General features: G+C 38.4%; 1 protein-coding gene across 3 annotated transcripts in view; it reads right to left on the bottom strand.

Annotated features, from left to right (window-relative positions):
- BBOF1 (basal body orientation factor 1) overlaps positions 1-16,570 on the bottom strand; it is a 46,859-nt gene that overhangs the window by 18,060 nt on the left and 12,229 nt on the right. For all 3 annotated transcript variants that reach the window (XM_012741822.3, XM_012741814.3, XM_076003867.1), the window contains exons 3-6: positions 13,213-13,278; positions 8,870-9,013; positions 4,627-4,707; positions 861-931 (exon numbers count right to left, since the gene is read on the bottom strand). In XM_012741822.3, coding sequence (XP_012597276.1) covers positions 861-931; positions 4,627-4,707; positions 8,870-9,013; positions 13,213-13,278 — 362 coding nt within the window. The remainder of the gene's footprint in view (positions 1-860; positions 932-4,626; positions 4,708-8,869; positions 9,014-13,212; positions 13,279-16,570) is intronic.

The following is a 16,570-nucleotide window of genomic DNA, read 5'->3' on the forward strand; positions in this document are numbered from 1 at the left end:
ATTCGTTACTAACAAGTCTGTGTGAATGTGTAGCAAAGGCTTTTGCAATGGGTGAACAAAAATGCATTTCATTATAGACAAGGAGAACGGTATTAACAAATATCAAATGGGTGTTTAAAATATTTTTTTCTTCAGAAATAAAACTATTTTTTGACTCTGGTGGAAATTTTTAAGTTCAGTAGGTCAGTGCCACTGAGAAAATAAATAAAATGTGTGTGTGTAAAAAAAAAAAGAAAGAAAAAAGAAAATGGAGAGGATATGCTACTTCTAGTACAAGGCAGTTAAGAGGAGGTATGAGTGTCCCATGCTCTTTCCTGTCCACGTGACTAAAAGTGAAGAACTCCAAGATAGTATTAGTGCAAGACAGAAGCAGCCCGGATTCTTGAATCACCATTGGAGGAGAGCTGCTAGACCCACTTTGGGTTGTTATTTGAGCAAGATATAAACCATAAGACCTGAGAGTTCATTTGTTATCATAACACAGCTTAGTGTTATGTCCACTAACATACCTCATGACAACCATGCAAGATTGCTGCTATTAGCCCCATATTTAGAGGAAGAAATTAAATTTCTAGAAAGTTAAGAAATCCTTCTATAGTAAGTTAATATATATGTTGAGAACCAGAAGTCTAAATAAGTTCCAGGTCCAGGTTCTTTCCACCACACTGTGCTTCTACAGAAAGGGCAAAGGAAAGAAGGTGGGAGGAACACAAAGAGAAACAAACAGTGATGGCAAGTAGACCAGAAAATTTGAAGAAAGCAAGATGGGAGAGAAGAGGGAAGATAAGGAAAGAAGAAAATAGACCAGCAACGAGGTAAGAGAGGCTATCAGAAAGAAAACGGAGGCAGCCGTCTCTTACACAACAGCTTCCTGGTGGGCTCTCTCTGCCAGCAATATTATCTTCTTTTCAGCCTCTTCTTCTAGACGGTGCTAAAAAAGAAAATAGGCTACTTAAATACAGTTATATTTCTAACAAATTTTACACATCAAAAAGTGTTTATTTCATTGCTTGGAAAACGATTTTAAAAAAAGTATTTATTTCAGAATGTCAAATAAAACACTCCTGTCCACATGACTGGACGTGAAGAACTCCCAGCACTGGTAAAGAAGCCAGCAAAGAGGATGGTGTGAACACAGGAACCTTAAGGCACCTCTCAATTTCCCCACTAAAGAACCAACATGACATGTAAATAGGGGTGGAAAAATCCACTTCCATATTGGAAAGCAGATCTGGAAAAAATCTCTGCTAAATGTAATGTGATTAGAGTCATTCATTTATTCGTTCAATAAATTACTATTGAGCACTGATAGTGTACTAGGTGTTTTAGATACTGAAGATTCTGTGGTGAACAAACAGACAAGGTCCCTGATGTCATGAAGCTTATGTCTTAGGGTGGGATCTAAACAATAAGCAATAATTACAATGTACTGAGTATTTACTATGTGCCAGGCATGTTCTAAGAGCCTTACATATATCATTTATTTCTTATGACAACCCTATGAAATTATTATCTCCAAAAGCAAGGTTGAGGAAACTGAGAAAAAGAGAAATTAGTAACTTGCCCAAAGTCACATAGCTAGTAAGTGGCAGAGCAGGGATTCATATGAAGGCAATCTGATGTTACACAGCGCCCTAACAAGTAAGCAAATAAGAGAGTGAATACACTGTGATGAATGTTGTAAATAAAATAAAATAAATGGGGTAATGAGATAGATAGGAACTGAGGGAGGTCATTTTATTTTATTTTTATTTTTATTTTTTGAGACAGAGTCTCACTTTGTTGCCCAGGCTAGAGTGAGTGCCGTGGCATCAGCCTAGCTCACAGCAACCTCAAACTCCTGGGCTCAAGCAATCTTTCTGCCTCAGCCTCCCCAGTAGCTGGGACTACAGGCATGCGCCACCATGCTCAGCTAATTTTTTCTATATATATTAGTTGTCCAATTAATTTCTTTCTATTTATAGTAGAGATGGGGTCTCACTCTTGCTCAGGCTAGTTTCGAACTCCTGACCTAGAGCAATCCTCCTGCCTCAGCCTCCCAGAGTGCTAGGATTACAGGCATGAGCCACCGCGCCTGGCCGGGGAGGTCATTTTAGATTGCAGTTTAGGGAATCTCTCTCTGAGGAAATGACATTTGAGGTCTAAATAATGAGAATGAAGTTGGGCATGGTGGCTCATGCCTATAATCCTAGCACTTTGAGAGGCCAAGCAGGGAGGATCACTTGAGCCCAGGAGTGTGAGACTCTATCTCTACCAAAAAATACAAAAAATTAGCTGGGCATGATGGTGTGCACCTGTAGTCCCTGCTGGTCAGGAGGCTGAGGCAAGAGGATTGCTTGAGCCAGGAGTTTTGAGGCTGTAGTGAGCCATGATGGTGCCACCACACTCCAGCATGAGCAACACAGCAAGAACCCCTATCTCAAAAAAAAGAGAATGAGCCAGAGCTGGATGAAGAGCATTCCAGGAGGAGGCAATAGCAAGTACAAAATATGGTATAGGCCGGGAACAGTGACTCATGCCTGAAATCCCAGCACTTTGGGAGGCCAAGCTGGGAGGATTGCTTGAGCCCGGGAGTTTGAGACACAGTGAGATCCTACTTTTACAAAAAATTTTAAAATTAGCCAGGTATGGTGGTGTGTGTCTGTAGTCCTAGCTACTCGGGAGGCTAAGGCAGGAGGATTGCTTGAAGACCAGGAATTTGAGACTAGTGAGCTATGATCACACCACTGTACTCCAGCCTAGGTGACAGTGAGGCCCTGTCTCTAAAAAAAGAAAAGAAAAAATATGGTGTAGGACAGCACTTTGTGGTTTAATGAATAGAAAAGAATAAATGGAAAAACAAAATCAAACAAAACACTGATGACTTGGGGACATCCTTTATATGACCAGGTGGAGCAAGCTGAGGTATGAGATGAATGAACATGCCTACTGGAAAGCCCACTGCCATGAAGCAGCAGCACGAGGGCTCAAACCAGCATAGGAGAAATACCCATGAAGTTTATACCTAACATGGTGAGTCTGATATTGCTGTGGCTGGCCAACCCAACACTCAGTCCCATCCTCCTTTCTCCTTCTTATCTTCTATTAGTGGCTGGAAAAACAAAATACTATCCTAGCATCCTTTATAACATGGATCTGGTCAAATCTGCTAGGAGCTTCTGGGAAAGTTTTTATGATTTCTAGATAAAAGGGAGAGATACTGCTAGAGCCACTCTTCTTTTTGCTTTGAATACAGAGGAAGCTTGGAGCTGCAGTAACTGTCTTGTAACCATGAGGGAAAGGCCAGCAGCTGCCTACTTCAGATATAAAAATCCTATTTACATAAGCAATGTGCTATTATTTGGATTTGATTTATTTGGCCCTACCAAGTCTCATGTTGAAATCTAATCCCCAGTGTTGGAGGTAGGGCCTAATGGGAGGTGTCTGGGTCATGGGGGCAGATCCCTCATGAATGGCTTGGTGCCACCCTCCAGGTAATGAGTGAGTTCTCACTCTATTAGTATTCACAAGAGTTCCCTGGAAATCTGTTTGTTAAAAAGAACCTGGCACCTTTCCCCTCTCTTTTGCTTTCTCTCTGGCCATGTGATCTGCACATGCCAGCTCCCCTTCCCTTTCTGCCATGAGCGTAAGTAGCTTGAGCCCCTAACCAGATGCAGATGCTGGTGCCATGCTTCTTGTACAGCCAGGAGAACCATGAGCCAAATAAACCTCTTTTCTTTATAAATTACCCAGCTTCAGGTATTCTATAAACCGACAAGCACTTCTAACCTTTATTTCCTATACCAAGTAGAAAAGGGATCAAGATTAGGGTGCAGTAGAGGGAGGAGGCTACTGAGAGCAGTCTAATCTTTAGGGCTTTCATTCCTGACAGTGCCAGGAAATGTCTCAGAGGGAAAGCACGAGGGTGCTGATCCTGCCCCACTCCTTCCAGGTTATTCAACATATAAACTAGAAACCTAGAAATACTTTCTAAAACAATTTCTCTTAACTAAACCTCATAGGTACTTAATTGCCCTACTCTCAACTCCCTACATCCCTATACCAATTCTTTCCCAAGAATGAAAAATTAGAGAAACAATTAAAATAATTAATTAAAGAAAAAACATGAGGCCTCTGAAAGGATTCTGTACAAGAGAAGTGTTCCAATGTATTTCTCACAATTTAGAGAATTAACTTCAGAAACACAGAGAAACTTGGAAGTTTGTGATATGCTAAGGAGCATTTTTGATTCCCCTTTTATTAACATCCTTAGCTCGGCTTGACTAAGGGATCATCTTCCTACATACACCAGAGTGACTTCTCCAATCTTATCTCCCCTACATAATGTAGATCATGTAGTCCCACCAGGGGAATACCAAGCTGAGGGAGATGTGTACTGAAGCCTTCATAAGATGACAATCCCTGTAGAGGATTTTAAGAATCTCTGAATTGGAGAGGGAAAAAAATGACTAGACATTGAGATTTCCAAAACAGAAGGTTTTGTTTTCCCTGATTTTTATTCTGCTATTATTCAATAATAATCTTTTAATCTTCTAATAAGATACCAAATGGAAGATTGATACGTCTCAGAATACACTTATGTTGTTCCAGTAAAACAAAACATTTCTTAACCCAAATATTCCCTACCTTTTCTTCAAAAAACCTGCCTTCCAGTCTTCTAAGAGTCTCCTGATGTTTCCACTCTGTGTTCCTTAAATTCTCCTTCAGCTAAAATCAAAATAACAAAAAAGTTAAAAATGGTCAATAGGAAATGGGGTTGATTGGGGCATATTCCCAGAAAATCCCTATAAAGAAACATTATCTGTTCTACATTACCTTTTAATCTTGAAGACAAAGAAAAGTTGGTGTTCTTGCCTCTAAGTACCATATTTCTCTTAATCTTCTATACATTTACAAGATCAATACAGTAGTCCCCCCTTATCTGTGGTTTCAGTTACCCATGGTCAACTATAGTCCAAAAACATTAAGATATTTTGGGGAGCGAGAGAGAGGGACCACATTTACATAACTTTTATTACAGTATATTGTTATAATTGTTCTATTTTATTAGTTTTTGTTGTTTATCTTTTACTGTGCCTAATTTAGAAATTAAACTTTATCTTAGATATGTATGTATGGGAAAAAGCATAGTATATGTAGGGTCCAGTACTATTTGCAGTTTCAGACATCTACTGTGGGTCTTGGAGTGTGTTCCCTGTGGATAAGGGGGGACTACTATATTGAGTTTTTTAAAAGCCTTTAATGAATAACAGATCTCAAAACATTCAGACAAGTTGTTCTCATAATCATATTTTCTAAATACCATCTATTGAGACATGTAGAATGACAGAATCATAAAATTTTAGAATTAGAGGAGAACTAGGAGTTAGACTACATAATATTCCCAACTAATATAGAAATTCCTTCTATAAGAAAGATGTCCTGAGACAGAATTATCACTAACTCAAATCTCATTAATTCACTAGGCTACCCATTCATAATTTCCATTTGAAAAAAATTCTTTCTAATATCAATCTAAAAAATATCTCCTCATGATTGCTATGGATGTATCCTACTTCTGTTCTCTAAAACTGTATGGAATAGAAAGGACATAAAATTATTTTAGTAAATTAAAGTTGAATTAATTTAAAGCAATGATCCCTATAGTCTATATTTATGGGGAAGAATGATTAAGATTGAAATAGACATATTCTTACTTGATGACAACAAAAGATATGATACTCTGAAAAAAAAAAAAGAAATAGGCATATTCAATCTAACACTCATGCCACAGAAAGGGCAGCAGAGGCCAGGCGTGGTGACTCATGCCTGTAATCTTTTTTTTTTTTTTTTTTTTTTTTGAGACAGAGTCTCGCTTTGTTGTCCAGGCTAGAGTGAGTGCCGTGGCGTCAGCCTAGCTCACAGCAACCTCAAACTCCTGGGCTTGAGTGATCCTTCTGCCTCAGCCTCCCGAGTAGCTGGGACTACAGGCATGCGCCACCATGCCCGGCTAATTTTTTATATATATATATCAGTTGGCCAATTAATTTCTTTCTATTTATAGTAGAGACGGGGTCTCGCTCTTGCTCAGGCTGGTTTCGAACTCCTGACCTTGAGCAATCCGCCCGCCTCGGCCTCCCAAGAGCTAGGATTACAGGCGTGAGCCACAGCGCCCGGCCACATGCCTGTAATCTTAACATTCTAGGAAGCCCAGGTGGGAGGGCTGCTTCAGCCCAGGAGTTAGAGACCAGCCTGAGCAAGAGACCCTGTCTTTATAGAAAATGGAAAAATTAGGAAGGCTTGGTAGTACACACTGATAGTCCCAGCTACTTGTGAGGTTGAGGCAAGGGAACCACTGGAGCCCGGGAGTTTCAGGTTATTAACAGTGAACTATAGGTTATTTACAGATGATGCCACTGCAGTCTAGCCCAGGTGGCAGAGCGAGATTCTGTCTCAGAAAAAAAAAAAAAAAAAAAAAGCTGTACAGAAAGGCTTTCCATCAAATACCATGTTTCCCCAAAAATAAGACCTACCCATAAAATAAGCCCTAGCAGGATTTCTAAGCATTTGTGCAATATAAGCCCTACCCCAAAAATAAGACCTAGTGATGGGTGTGGCTACGCAGCATATCTGCACAACCCATGCATTTCGTCGCAGAGCAGCAAAGATGAGCAGCTCTTCTCATCTGCCCCATGAGAGCTATATTGCTTGACATAAGAGATTGGGGCCAATGGTTTTAAAGGAAATAGAGTTGCAAGAAATTCAGGATGGAATTCGGGGTTTGGAGAGTTATGATGTTCCAGAAGAAGACGACTTAACTATATTTGAATAAATGTAGATTGTTGTACCGTACTTAAAAAAAATAACACATCCCCTGAAAATAAGCCCTAGGGTGTCTTCTTGAGGAAAAATAAATATAGGACCCTGTCTTATTTCCGGGGAAACACAGTAGATCAGAATCAAAAGCTGCCTCTCCCTCTAGCTGTTTGACAGTAGCTGTTGCCCCTGGGCAAGTCACTTAACTTGGTCTCCAAGCATAAAAAGGTGACTGTAATAGTACCTATCTCGTAGGGGTATGGTAAGGATTAAATAACAAATAGTACATGTGAAGTATTTAGCATAGTAACCATTTAATATATAGGTTAGTTATTATTATGTTTAATATTATTCTGTAGACTTAACAAATTTCCTTAACTATAATCTGTTATAAAAGTATTAAATCTCCATTTTGTATAATCTCTTTCAGATGCTCTTCTTTCTCCCTAAATTTTTTATATAATTTTTTTAAATGGCTTAAATCTTCAAAAGGTAATTAGGTAGTATACATCACAAATCTTTAAAAGTTCATGCTTATTTACCTATAAATTCTACTCCTAAGAAGTTATCCTAAAAACAAATTAAAGATATAGAAAAAGATTTTTTTCCTTAGATGTTCACCGCAGTTTATAATAGTGAAAAATTAGAAAACAGTCCAAATGTCCAATAGCAAGTAACCAATGCATAAATTATGATACATCTACCCAGTGGAATTCCATGCATCTATTCAAAACATTTTAAGAAAAATATTTAATGGCACTGAAGAATGTCCACAATATATAAAGTGAAAAATCAGGTTAACAATTTGTTTATAATGACTTCACTTTTATGAAAATAGATATAGATATTTTAAAATATGTTTCTATACAGCAGAGGAAGAAAGAAACAACTATATACCTAAGTATTAACAATGATTACCTCTAGGTCATGTAATTGTGAGGGATATGGTATTTTTATTTTATTCTTTTATCAGCTAAGCTAAATTTGCAGAAATGAGTATTATCACTTTGTCAAAAAGGACTAAAACTATTAAAAAATAACTGCGACCTAACAATATATGGATCTTTTGTTAATCAGGTATATAGAAGTCATTTTTTCTTTAAAATGTATGCCTTGAATACTTTTTGATAATCTAAATTTAATTAATCTCTTTTTAATTTGCACAAAATTAGAATTGTACCATGAATTCTATATACATAGTATAATTAATTTTCTTTCCTAATGTATACCTCCCAAATTTAAATTCACAGGCCCCATATCTGCCTTGGTTCTGCCACATTTGGAATTCCACAGAATTACCTTATTTTTTATCATAAACCAGTATTTTTTGCCTTCAAATTTTAAACCTTCCTCAACAGTTCTTTTTGAAAGGTTTGAAATCTATTTCTCCACTAGATGGCAACATTGTTCTTTTTTTAAAAAAATCACATTATGGCCCACTAGAATATGCACAACTATTAATAGTTCTTAATTCATTCAACGTATACCTACACATAGGATAGCTATTTTAAGAGTTCCTGAAAAGTTATGTTGATTTCAAGCTGCAGCATTTTCACAGAAAACAAAACTTTATATTCCTTCGATAAAACCTGATACACTAATCCTAGCACTCTTAGAGGCCAAGGGGGGTGGATAGCTCAAGGTCAGTTCAAAACCAGCCTGAGCAAAAGCCAGACCCCATCTCTACTATAAATAGAAAGAAATTAGCCAAAACAACTAACAACAGAAAAAATTAGCTGGGCATGGTGGCACATGCCTATAGTCCCAGCTACCCAGGAGGCTGAGGCAGGAGGATCACTTTAGCCCAGGAGTTTGAGGTTGCTGTGAGCTAGGCTGACTCCATGGCACTCGAGCCTAGGCAAGAAAGTGAGACTCTGTCAAAAAAAAAAAAAAAGGAAAAGTCTAAAGTGAAGACCTTTGGCATCTAGTCCTAACCTGATATACCTTACCCTTTTCTCTCAAATAATCTGTAAAACGTCAAAAATAATTTTTTGCTATCTTACAGAAGTAAATGTTTGTAAAGGCTCTGCAAGTAGTTAATTAATCTTTTTTTCAAAAAAGAAAAGGAACTTACATCATCTAATTCTTTCTCCACTTGGATTTTTCTCTTTTGAAATTGTCTTATTGTCTTCAATTCTGTCTGAATCATGCCAATTTCTTTGGCTTTTTGATGGAACTGTCCCTCTAGCTCCTGTATTTGCATGGTATACTTTTGTTCCTGTATTCAAAAAAGAGGTAAATGAGTTAGGAAAAAGAACAGAAGTGCCATAGTCATGTTCCATTTAAAGTCTTAAGCCATTTATATATCTTCTGTGAAGAAATGCCCCCTCTTTGTTTTTGCATAAAATTTTTATTTCTATAAAAAGATCCCAACTGCCTTAAATAAGAAAAACATTCTAGAAAGTTTCTATATAAGCTAATCTTGTATAAAAGGAAGAAAATGTCTATATTTATTAAAAAGAGGTATGAGAAGGCCAAACAAATCTTTAATCTGTGAAGAGGATAAATATCCTTGACCTCAGTTAAAAGTGAGAAGGTTAAATGACAAAGGAAGGGTAAATATGACTAATAAATAAAGAAGATGGTAGAGGAAAGAAGAGAGAGGAACATTTCAAGGAAGGAGGAGGAAAAGAAGGGGGAAGGAAGGAAAAAGAGGAGGAAGAGAGGGAAGTGAAGGAAGGAGAGAGAGAAAAAGAGGGAGGAGGTGAAAAGGGCCAATAACAATTAAAAAAATGAATAAAAGATGACAAAAGAAATGTAGATGGCCCTCAAAAATGAAAAACTGCTCAACCTAATGCATAACAAGAGAAGTGCAAATTGAAACTACACTGAAATACCATTTCTCACCTCACTGGCAAAAATCAAGTTTGACAATATACTCAGTTCAATGAAGCTGTGAGAAAACAGGCAGTCTCATACATGATTAGTGGTATTACAAAATGACATAATATCTATAGATAGAAATTAGGCAGTATCTAGAAAAATTATATATTTTTTCTGACCCAGCAATACCACTTCTAGGAGTCTATCTCAAAAACATAGCAGTCAAAATGTGAAAATGTGATCTGGGCATAGTGGCTCATACCTATAATCCTAGCACTCATGAGGCTGAGGTGGGAGTATTGCTTGAGGCCAGGAGTTTGAGACCAGCTTAAGCAAGAACAAAACCCTGTCTCCACAAAAAATAGAAAAATTACCCAGACGTGGTGGAATATGTCTGTAGTCCCAGCTACTTGGGAGGCTGAAGCAGGAGGATTGCTTGAGCAGAGGACTTTGAAGTTGCAATAAACTAGGATGGGTTACAAAGCAAGACCCTGTCTCAAAAAAAAAAAAAAAAAAAATAGAAAGAAAAGAAAAGGTGTACACACAAGGCTCTTTATTGGAGCACTAACTATCTAACTATAATAGCAAAAGACTGGAAACAACCCAACTATCCATGAAAAGGAGATTGTTGGCCAGGTACAGTGACTCATGCCTATAATCCTAGTACTTTGGGAGGCCAAGGAGAGAGTCTCACTTGAGGGCAGGAGTTTAAGACCACCCTGGGCAACATAGTGAATCCTTATGTCTACAAAAAATAAAAATTAGGTATGGTGGCACAAGCTTGTGGTCCTAGCTGCTCGGGAGGCTGATTCGAGAGGATCCCTTGAAACCAGGAGTTCGAGGTTACAGTGAGCTGTGGTTGGGCCACTGCATTCCAGCCAAGGCAACAGCGCAAAATCTGTCTCTAAAAAAAAAGGTGGGGGAGGATTGCTATGCCTGAATGTGGCCCTCCCCTAATTCGTATGTTGAATCCGTAATTCCCAATGTAATAGCATTTGGAAGTGTGGCCTTTGAGGGGAATTAGGTTTAGATGAGGTTATGAGGGTAGAGCCTCCAAGATGGGATTGGTGAAGAGAAAAGATGAAGACACCAGAGCTTTCTCTTCCCACCACCTAAAGATACAGCAAGAAGGCAGCCATCTGTGAGCCCTCATCAAGAACCCAATCATGTTGGCACCCTGACCTCAGATTTCTAGCCTCCAGAACTGTAAGAAATAAATGTTTGTTGTTTAAGCACCTCAGTCTGTGGTAATCTGTCATGGAAGCCTGAACTAAGACAAGGACCATTTGAATAAACTATGGTACATCTACACAATGGACTACCACATAACTATAAACAGGAACAAGGAATATCTCTACAGACTGCTGTGGCATGATCTCCAAGAAATATTTTTAAGTGAAAAAAAGCAGGTACAGATCTATGTATGTTGTATGCTACCTTTTATCCAAGAAAGACGAGACACAAATATATATATATATATTGTTTGTTTATATTTATTACATATGCTTTTTAAAATAATAAGACCATAAAATGATTAAAATGGTTTTCTACAGGGAGAAGGAGATGGTATGTAAAAAACATGAATAGAAGTTATATTTCTCAGTATATAATTTGTTTCATAGACTTGAACCTTGTATATTTTACATAATCATAATTACATAATTTTAGATGCAAAACTAGATTTTTAAAAAGTAACCTCTAAGCTGGGTGAAGTGGTACACACTTATAGTCCCAATTACTTGGGAGGCTGAGGCAAAAGGATTGCTCAAGGCCAGGAGTTCAAGACTAGCCTGAGCAACATAGCAAGAGACCCTATCTCTAAAAAATAAAATAAAAAATAAAAAGAAATCACTAAAAATCAAAAGCAAAATGTGTTGTTGAGTTGGTGGCATAACCTCACAGAAAGGAATTTCAAATGGTTCTTCTTTTCTTTTCTTTTTATTTTGCTTGGAGGACTTGTCTTTTGCATCAAATGGTTTTTAGACCTTGCAATTTGACGATAGATCCTTATTGGTATATATCATAAGGAAGAAAAATGCTCCCCCAAATCTTAAACTGTTTAGAGTAATTTATTGTTAGTGGTAGTATAAGTATTCTAAGATTGTTGATATATTAAGGTTTAAACAACTAGATAATTGTTATCATTAAGAACTAAGATTTTTTTTTTTGGCCGGGCCTGGTAGCTCACGCCTGTAATCCTACCACTCTGGGAGGCCGAGGCGGGCGGATTGCTCAAGGTCAGGAGTTCGAAACCAGCCTGAGCAAGAGCAAGACCCCATCTCTACTATAAATAGAAAGAAATTAATTGGCCAACTGATATATATATATAAAAAAAAAAATTAGCCGGGCATGGTGGCACATGCCTGTAGTCCCAGCTACTCGGGAGGCTGAGGCAGGAGGATCGCTTGAGCCCAGGAGTTTGAGGTTGCTGTGAGCTAGGCTGACGCCACGGCACTCACTCTAGCCTGGGCAACAAAGTGAGACTCTGTCTCAAAAAAAAAAAAAAAAAAAAAGAACTAAGATTTTTGAGAAGGGAGAAAGGAGCTACAGATTAGGTTAGGTAAAAACACTGTATTCCTGGCTGGGCATGGTGGCTCATGCCTGTAATCCTAGCACTCTGGGAGGCCGAGGTAGGTGGATCGCTCAAGGTCAGGAGTTCAAAACCAGCCTGAGCAAGAGTGAGACCCCGTCTCTAGTATAAATAGAAAAAAATTAATTGAACAACTAAAAATATATAGAAAAAATTAGCCGGGCATCGTGGTGCATGCCTGTAGTCCCAGCTACTTGGGAGGCTGAGGCAGAAAGAATTGCTTGAGCCCAGGAGTCTGAGGTTACTGTGAGCTAGGCTGATGCTGGGGCACTCTAGCCTGGACAACAGTGTGAGAGTATGTCTCAAAAAACAAACAAAAAAACCACTGTATTCTTGCATCTGAACTGAAAGTATTAGAATGGACTCATGATCTATTTTATTCTTTTTAAAACATTTATTTCGTAGCTCTGTCCACTGAAAAGCCCTAGAAACAATAACAACCTCAGGATTAGTAAGTATCATTAATGCCATATAGTTTTTGACAATAACATATATATTTTTTAAATGTGAAGGGGGAGGGAGTGAGGTTCAATTTCCTTTTTGTTTTTTGAGACAGAGTTTTATTCGGTTGCCCTGGGTAGAGTGCAATGGCATCATCACAGCTCACAGCAACTTCAAACTCCTGGGCTCAAGGGATTCTCCTGCCTTGGCCTCCCAAGTAGCTGGGACTACAGATGCGTGCCATGACACCCAGGTAATTTTTCTATTTTTAGAAGAGACAGGGTCTCACTCTTGCTCCGGCTGGTCTCAAACACCTGAGCTCAAGCCATCCTCCCACCTCAGCCTCCCAGAATGCTAGAATTACAGGCATGAGCCACCATGCCCAGCTAATAACATATTTTCATGTTATTTTTGAGCTTCTGTACGATCAGATGTGTGGGCTTTAAGCTCGTTGAGCTGCTCAGAGAACTTATTCATTTACTCTCATTGGATCTTAAGTACCTGAGCTCACCAGACACCTGACCACTTATGAAGTGAAATATTCGAGTACAGAAATAACTCACCAATTTTTCCTTCTCCTCTTCAGCTTTTTCTTTTGTTTCAGTCAATTGCTGTTTCAGTTTGTCAATCTATAGAAGATGGAAATAACAGTCAGGAAGGTAAAGAAATGGCTCTATGCCTTATCTCTCCCCATATCTTTAACCTACTATTGCCAGTTTCTAAAACCTGGTTATCATCAGAATTACCTGGGTAATTTTATTATAGTAAAAAATGCAATATTAAATTTACTGTCTTATTTATAAGCATACAGTTCAGCAGTGTTAAGTATATTCATATTGTTGTGCAACAGATCTCTAGAACTTTTCATTTTGCAAACCTGAAACTATACCCATTAAACACTAATTCCCCCTCATATCTCCTCCCAGCACTTGGCAACCACCTCTACTTTCCATTTCTATGATTTTGACTATTTTAGATACGTCATGAGTGGAATCATATAGTATTTGTCATTCTGTGACTGGCTTATTTTTTTTTCTTTTTGTTTTTTGTTTTGAGACAGAGTCTCGCTTTGTTGCCCAGGCTAGAGTGAGTGTCCTGGCTTCAGCCTAGCTCACAGCAACCTCAAACTCCTGGGCTCAAGCAATCCTGCTGCCTCAGCCTCCCGAGTAGCTGGGACTACAGGCATGCGCCACCATGCCCGGCTGATTTTTTCTATATCTATTAGTTGGCCAATTAATTTCTTCATATTTATAGTAGAGACGGGTCTCGCTCTTGCTCAGGCTGGTTTTGAACTCCTGACTTCCCAGAGTGCTAGGATTATAGGTGTGAGCCACCGTGCCCGGCCTGGCTTATTTTATTAACCAAAATATCCTTGAGACTCATCCATGTCTTAGGATGTGACAGGATTTTAACACTGCATAATATTCCATTGTATATACACCACATTTTCTCTATCCATTCATCCATCAAGGAACATTTGGGTTGCTTTTACCTCTTGGCTGTTGTGAATAATGCTGCAATGAATATGGGTATGAAAATATCTCTTCAAGATCCAGCTCTGAATTCTTTTGCATATACCCAGAAGTGAGATTGGCAATTCTATTTTTAATTTTTTTTAGGAACTTTCATGTTTTCCATAATGGCTACAACATTTTACATTCCTACCAACAATGCACAAAGTTTCCAGTTTTTCCACATCACTGCCAACATTTGTTATTTTCTGGGTTGTTGTTGTTGCTATTTGGAGACAGGGTCTCACTCTATTGCCTGGAATAGAGTGCAGTGGCATCATCATCACTGCAACCTCAAACACCTGGGCTCAAAAAGATACTCCTGTCTCACTCAGCCTTCTAAGTAGCTGTGATTATAGGTGCATGCCTATACACCCAGCTAAGTTTTCTATTTTTGTAGAGATAGAGTCTCGCTCTTGCTCATGAGGATCTTCAGTTCCTGACTTCCAGCAATCCTCCTGCCTTTGCCTCCCAAAATGCTAGGATTACAGCCGTGAGCCACCAGGCCTGACCTTATTTTCTGGGTTTTTTTTTTATAGTAGTCATCCTAATGGGTGTGAGATGGTATATGAGTGTGGTTTTTATTTACATTTCTCTTATCTGGGTAACTTTTTTAAAGAAAACTTTTAGGTAAAAACAAATTTAAATATTTCAAATAAAAGTCATATATATTTAGGCTAAGCACGATGGCTCACGCCTGTAATCCTAGCACTCTGGGAGGCCAAGGAGGGAGGATTGCTCAAGGTCAGGAGTTCGAAACCAGCCTGAGCAAGAGCGAGACCTCGTCTCTACTAAAGATAGAAATAAATTAATTGGATAACTAAAAATATATAGAAAAACGCTGGGCATGGTGGCACGTTCCTGTAATCCCAGCTACTCGGCAGGCTGAGGCAGCAGGATCGCTTGAGCCTAGGAGTTTGAGGTTGCTTTGAGGTAGGCTGACGCCATGGCAGTCTAGCCTGGGCAATGGAGTGAGACTCTGTCTCAATAAATAAATAAATAAATAAATAAATAAATAAATAAATAAATAAATAAATACATAAATAAATAAATAAATAAATAAATAGAATACAAAGAGTTTCCACATATTCTTCACTCATATACATTAATTTTGCCACATTTGCTTTCCCTCTCTCTTATTTATATATACACGTGTATATATAATTTCTTCCTGGACCATGTAAGAATAAGTTTCAGACATCATGCTCCTTTACCCCTAAATAATTCAGTATTTTCTAAGAAAAAGGACATTCCCTTTTGTAAGCACAGTACAATTATCAAAATCAAGAAATTTAACATTGATATACTATTATTTAATGTATACTCCATATTTAAATTCTGCCACCAATTGTCCCAATAATGTACTTTATTGCAACTTTTATTTTTCTGATCCAGGATATAACCCTTATCACGAATTGCATTTAGTTATCATGTGTCTTAGTTTCCTTTAATCTGGAACAGTTTCTCAGTCTTTGTCTTTAAATTGTTATTGTTTTAAGAATCTTGGCCAGGGTTTGGCTTGTCTGATGCTTCCTCAGGAATAGATTTGGGTCATGCATTTTTGGCAGGCACATACTAAGTGATTATGTGTCTTTTTCAGTACATCACATCATGAGGTGATTGATGTTAATTTAGTCAATTGGTTAGGATTGTGTCTGCCAGCTTTCTCTACCTAAATGCTACTATTTTTTTCTTTTGTAATTATTTTGTGGAAGATATTTTGAAACTATGCAATTATCCTCATTAAGCTTTCACCCAATAGTTTCAGCATCCACTGGTGATTCTTTTTTTTTTTTTTTTTGAGACAGAGTCTCGCTTTGTTGCCCAGGCTAGAGTGAGTGCCGTGGCATCAGCCTAGCTCACAGCAACCACAAACTCCTGGGCTCAAGCGATCCTACTGCCTCAGCCTCCCCAGTAGCTGGGACTACAGGCATGCGCCACCATGCCCGGCTAATTTTTTATATACATATCAGTTGGCCAATTAATTTATTTCTATTTATAGTAGAGACGGGGTCTCGCTCTTGCTCAGGCTGGTTTTGAACTCCTGACCTTGAGCAATCCGCCCGCCTCAGCCTCCCAGGGAGCTAGGATTACAGGCGTGAGCCACCGCGCCCGGCCCACTGGTGATTCTTGACTGATTCAGTTATTACTATGATGCCACATAATGATTTTTTAAAACTCACTCCTTTAATCACTCCTTGGAAATTTGCTAATTGGCATTCTACTATAAGAAGAAGCTTTCCTTTATTCCGTATTTATTTAGTGACACGATCTCACTCTGCAGCTCAGGCTGGAGTGAGGTGGCCTGATCATAGCTCACTGTAACCTCAAAATTCCTGGGTTCAAGCAATCCTCCTGCCTTAGACTTCCAAGTGATTGGGATTACAGGCACGCACTATCCTTTTTTTTA

This window comes from Microcebus murinus, chromosome 6, assembly GCF_040939455.1.
Source record: "Microcebus murinus isolate Inina chromosome 6, M.murinus_Inina_mat1.0, whole genome shotgun sequence".
Taxonomy (NCBI): Eukaryota; Metazoa; Chordata; class Mammalia; order Primates; family Cheirogaleidae; genus Microcebus; species Microcebus murinus.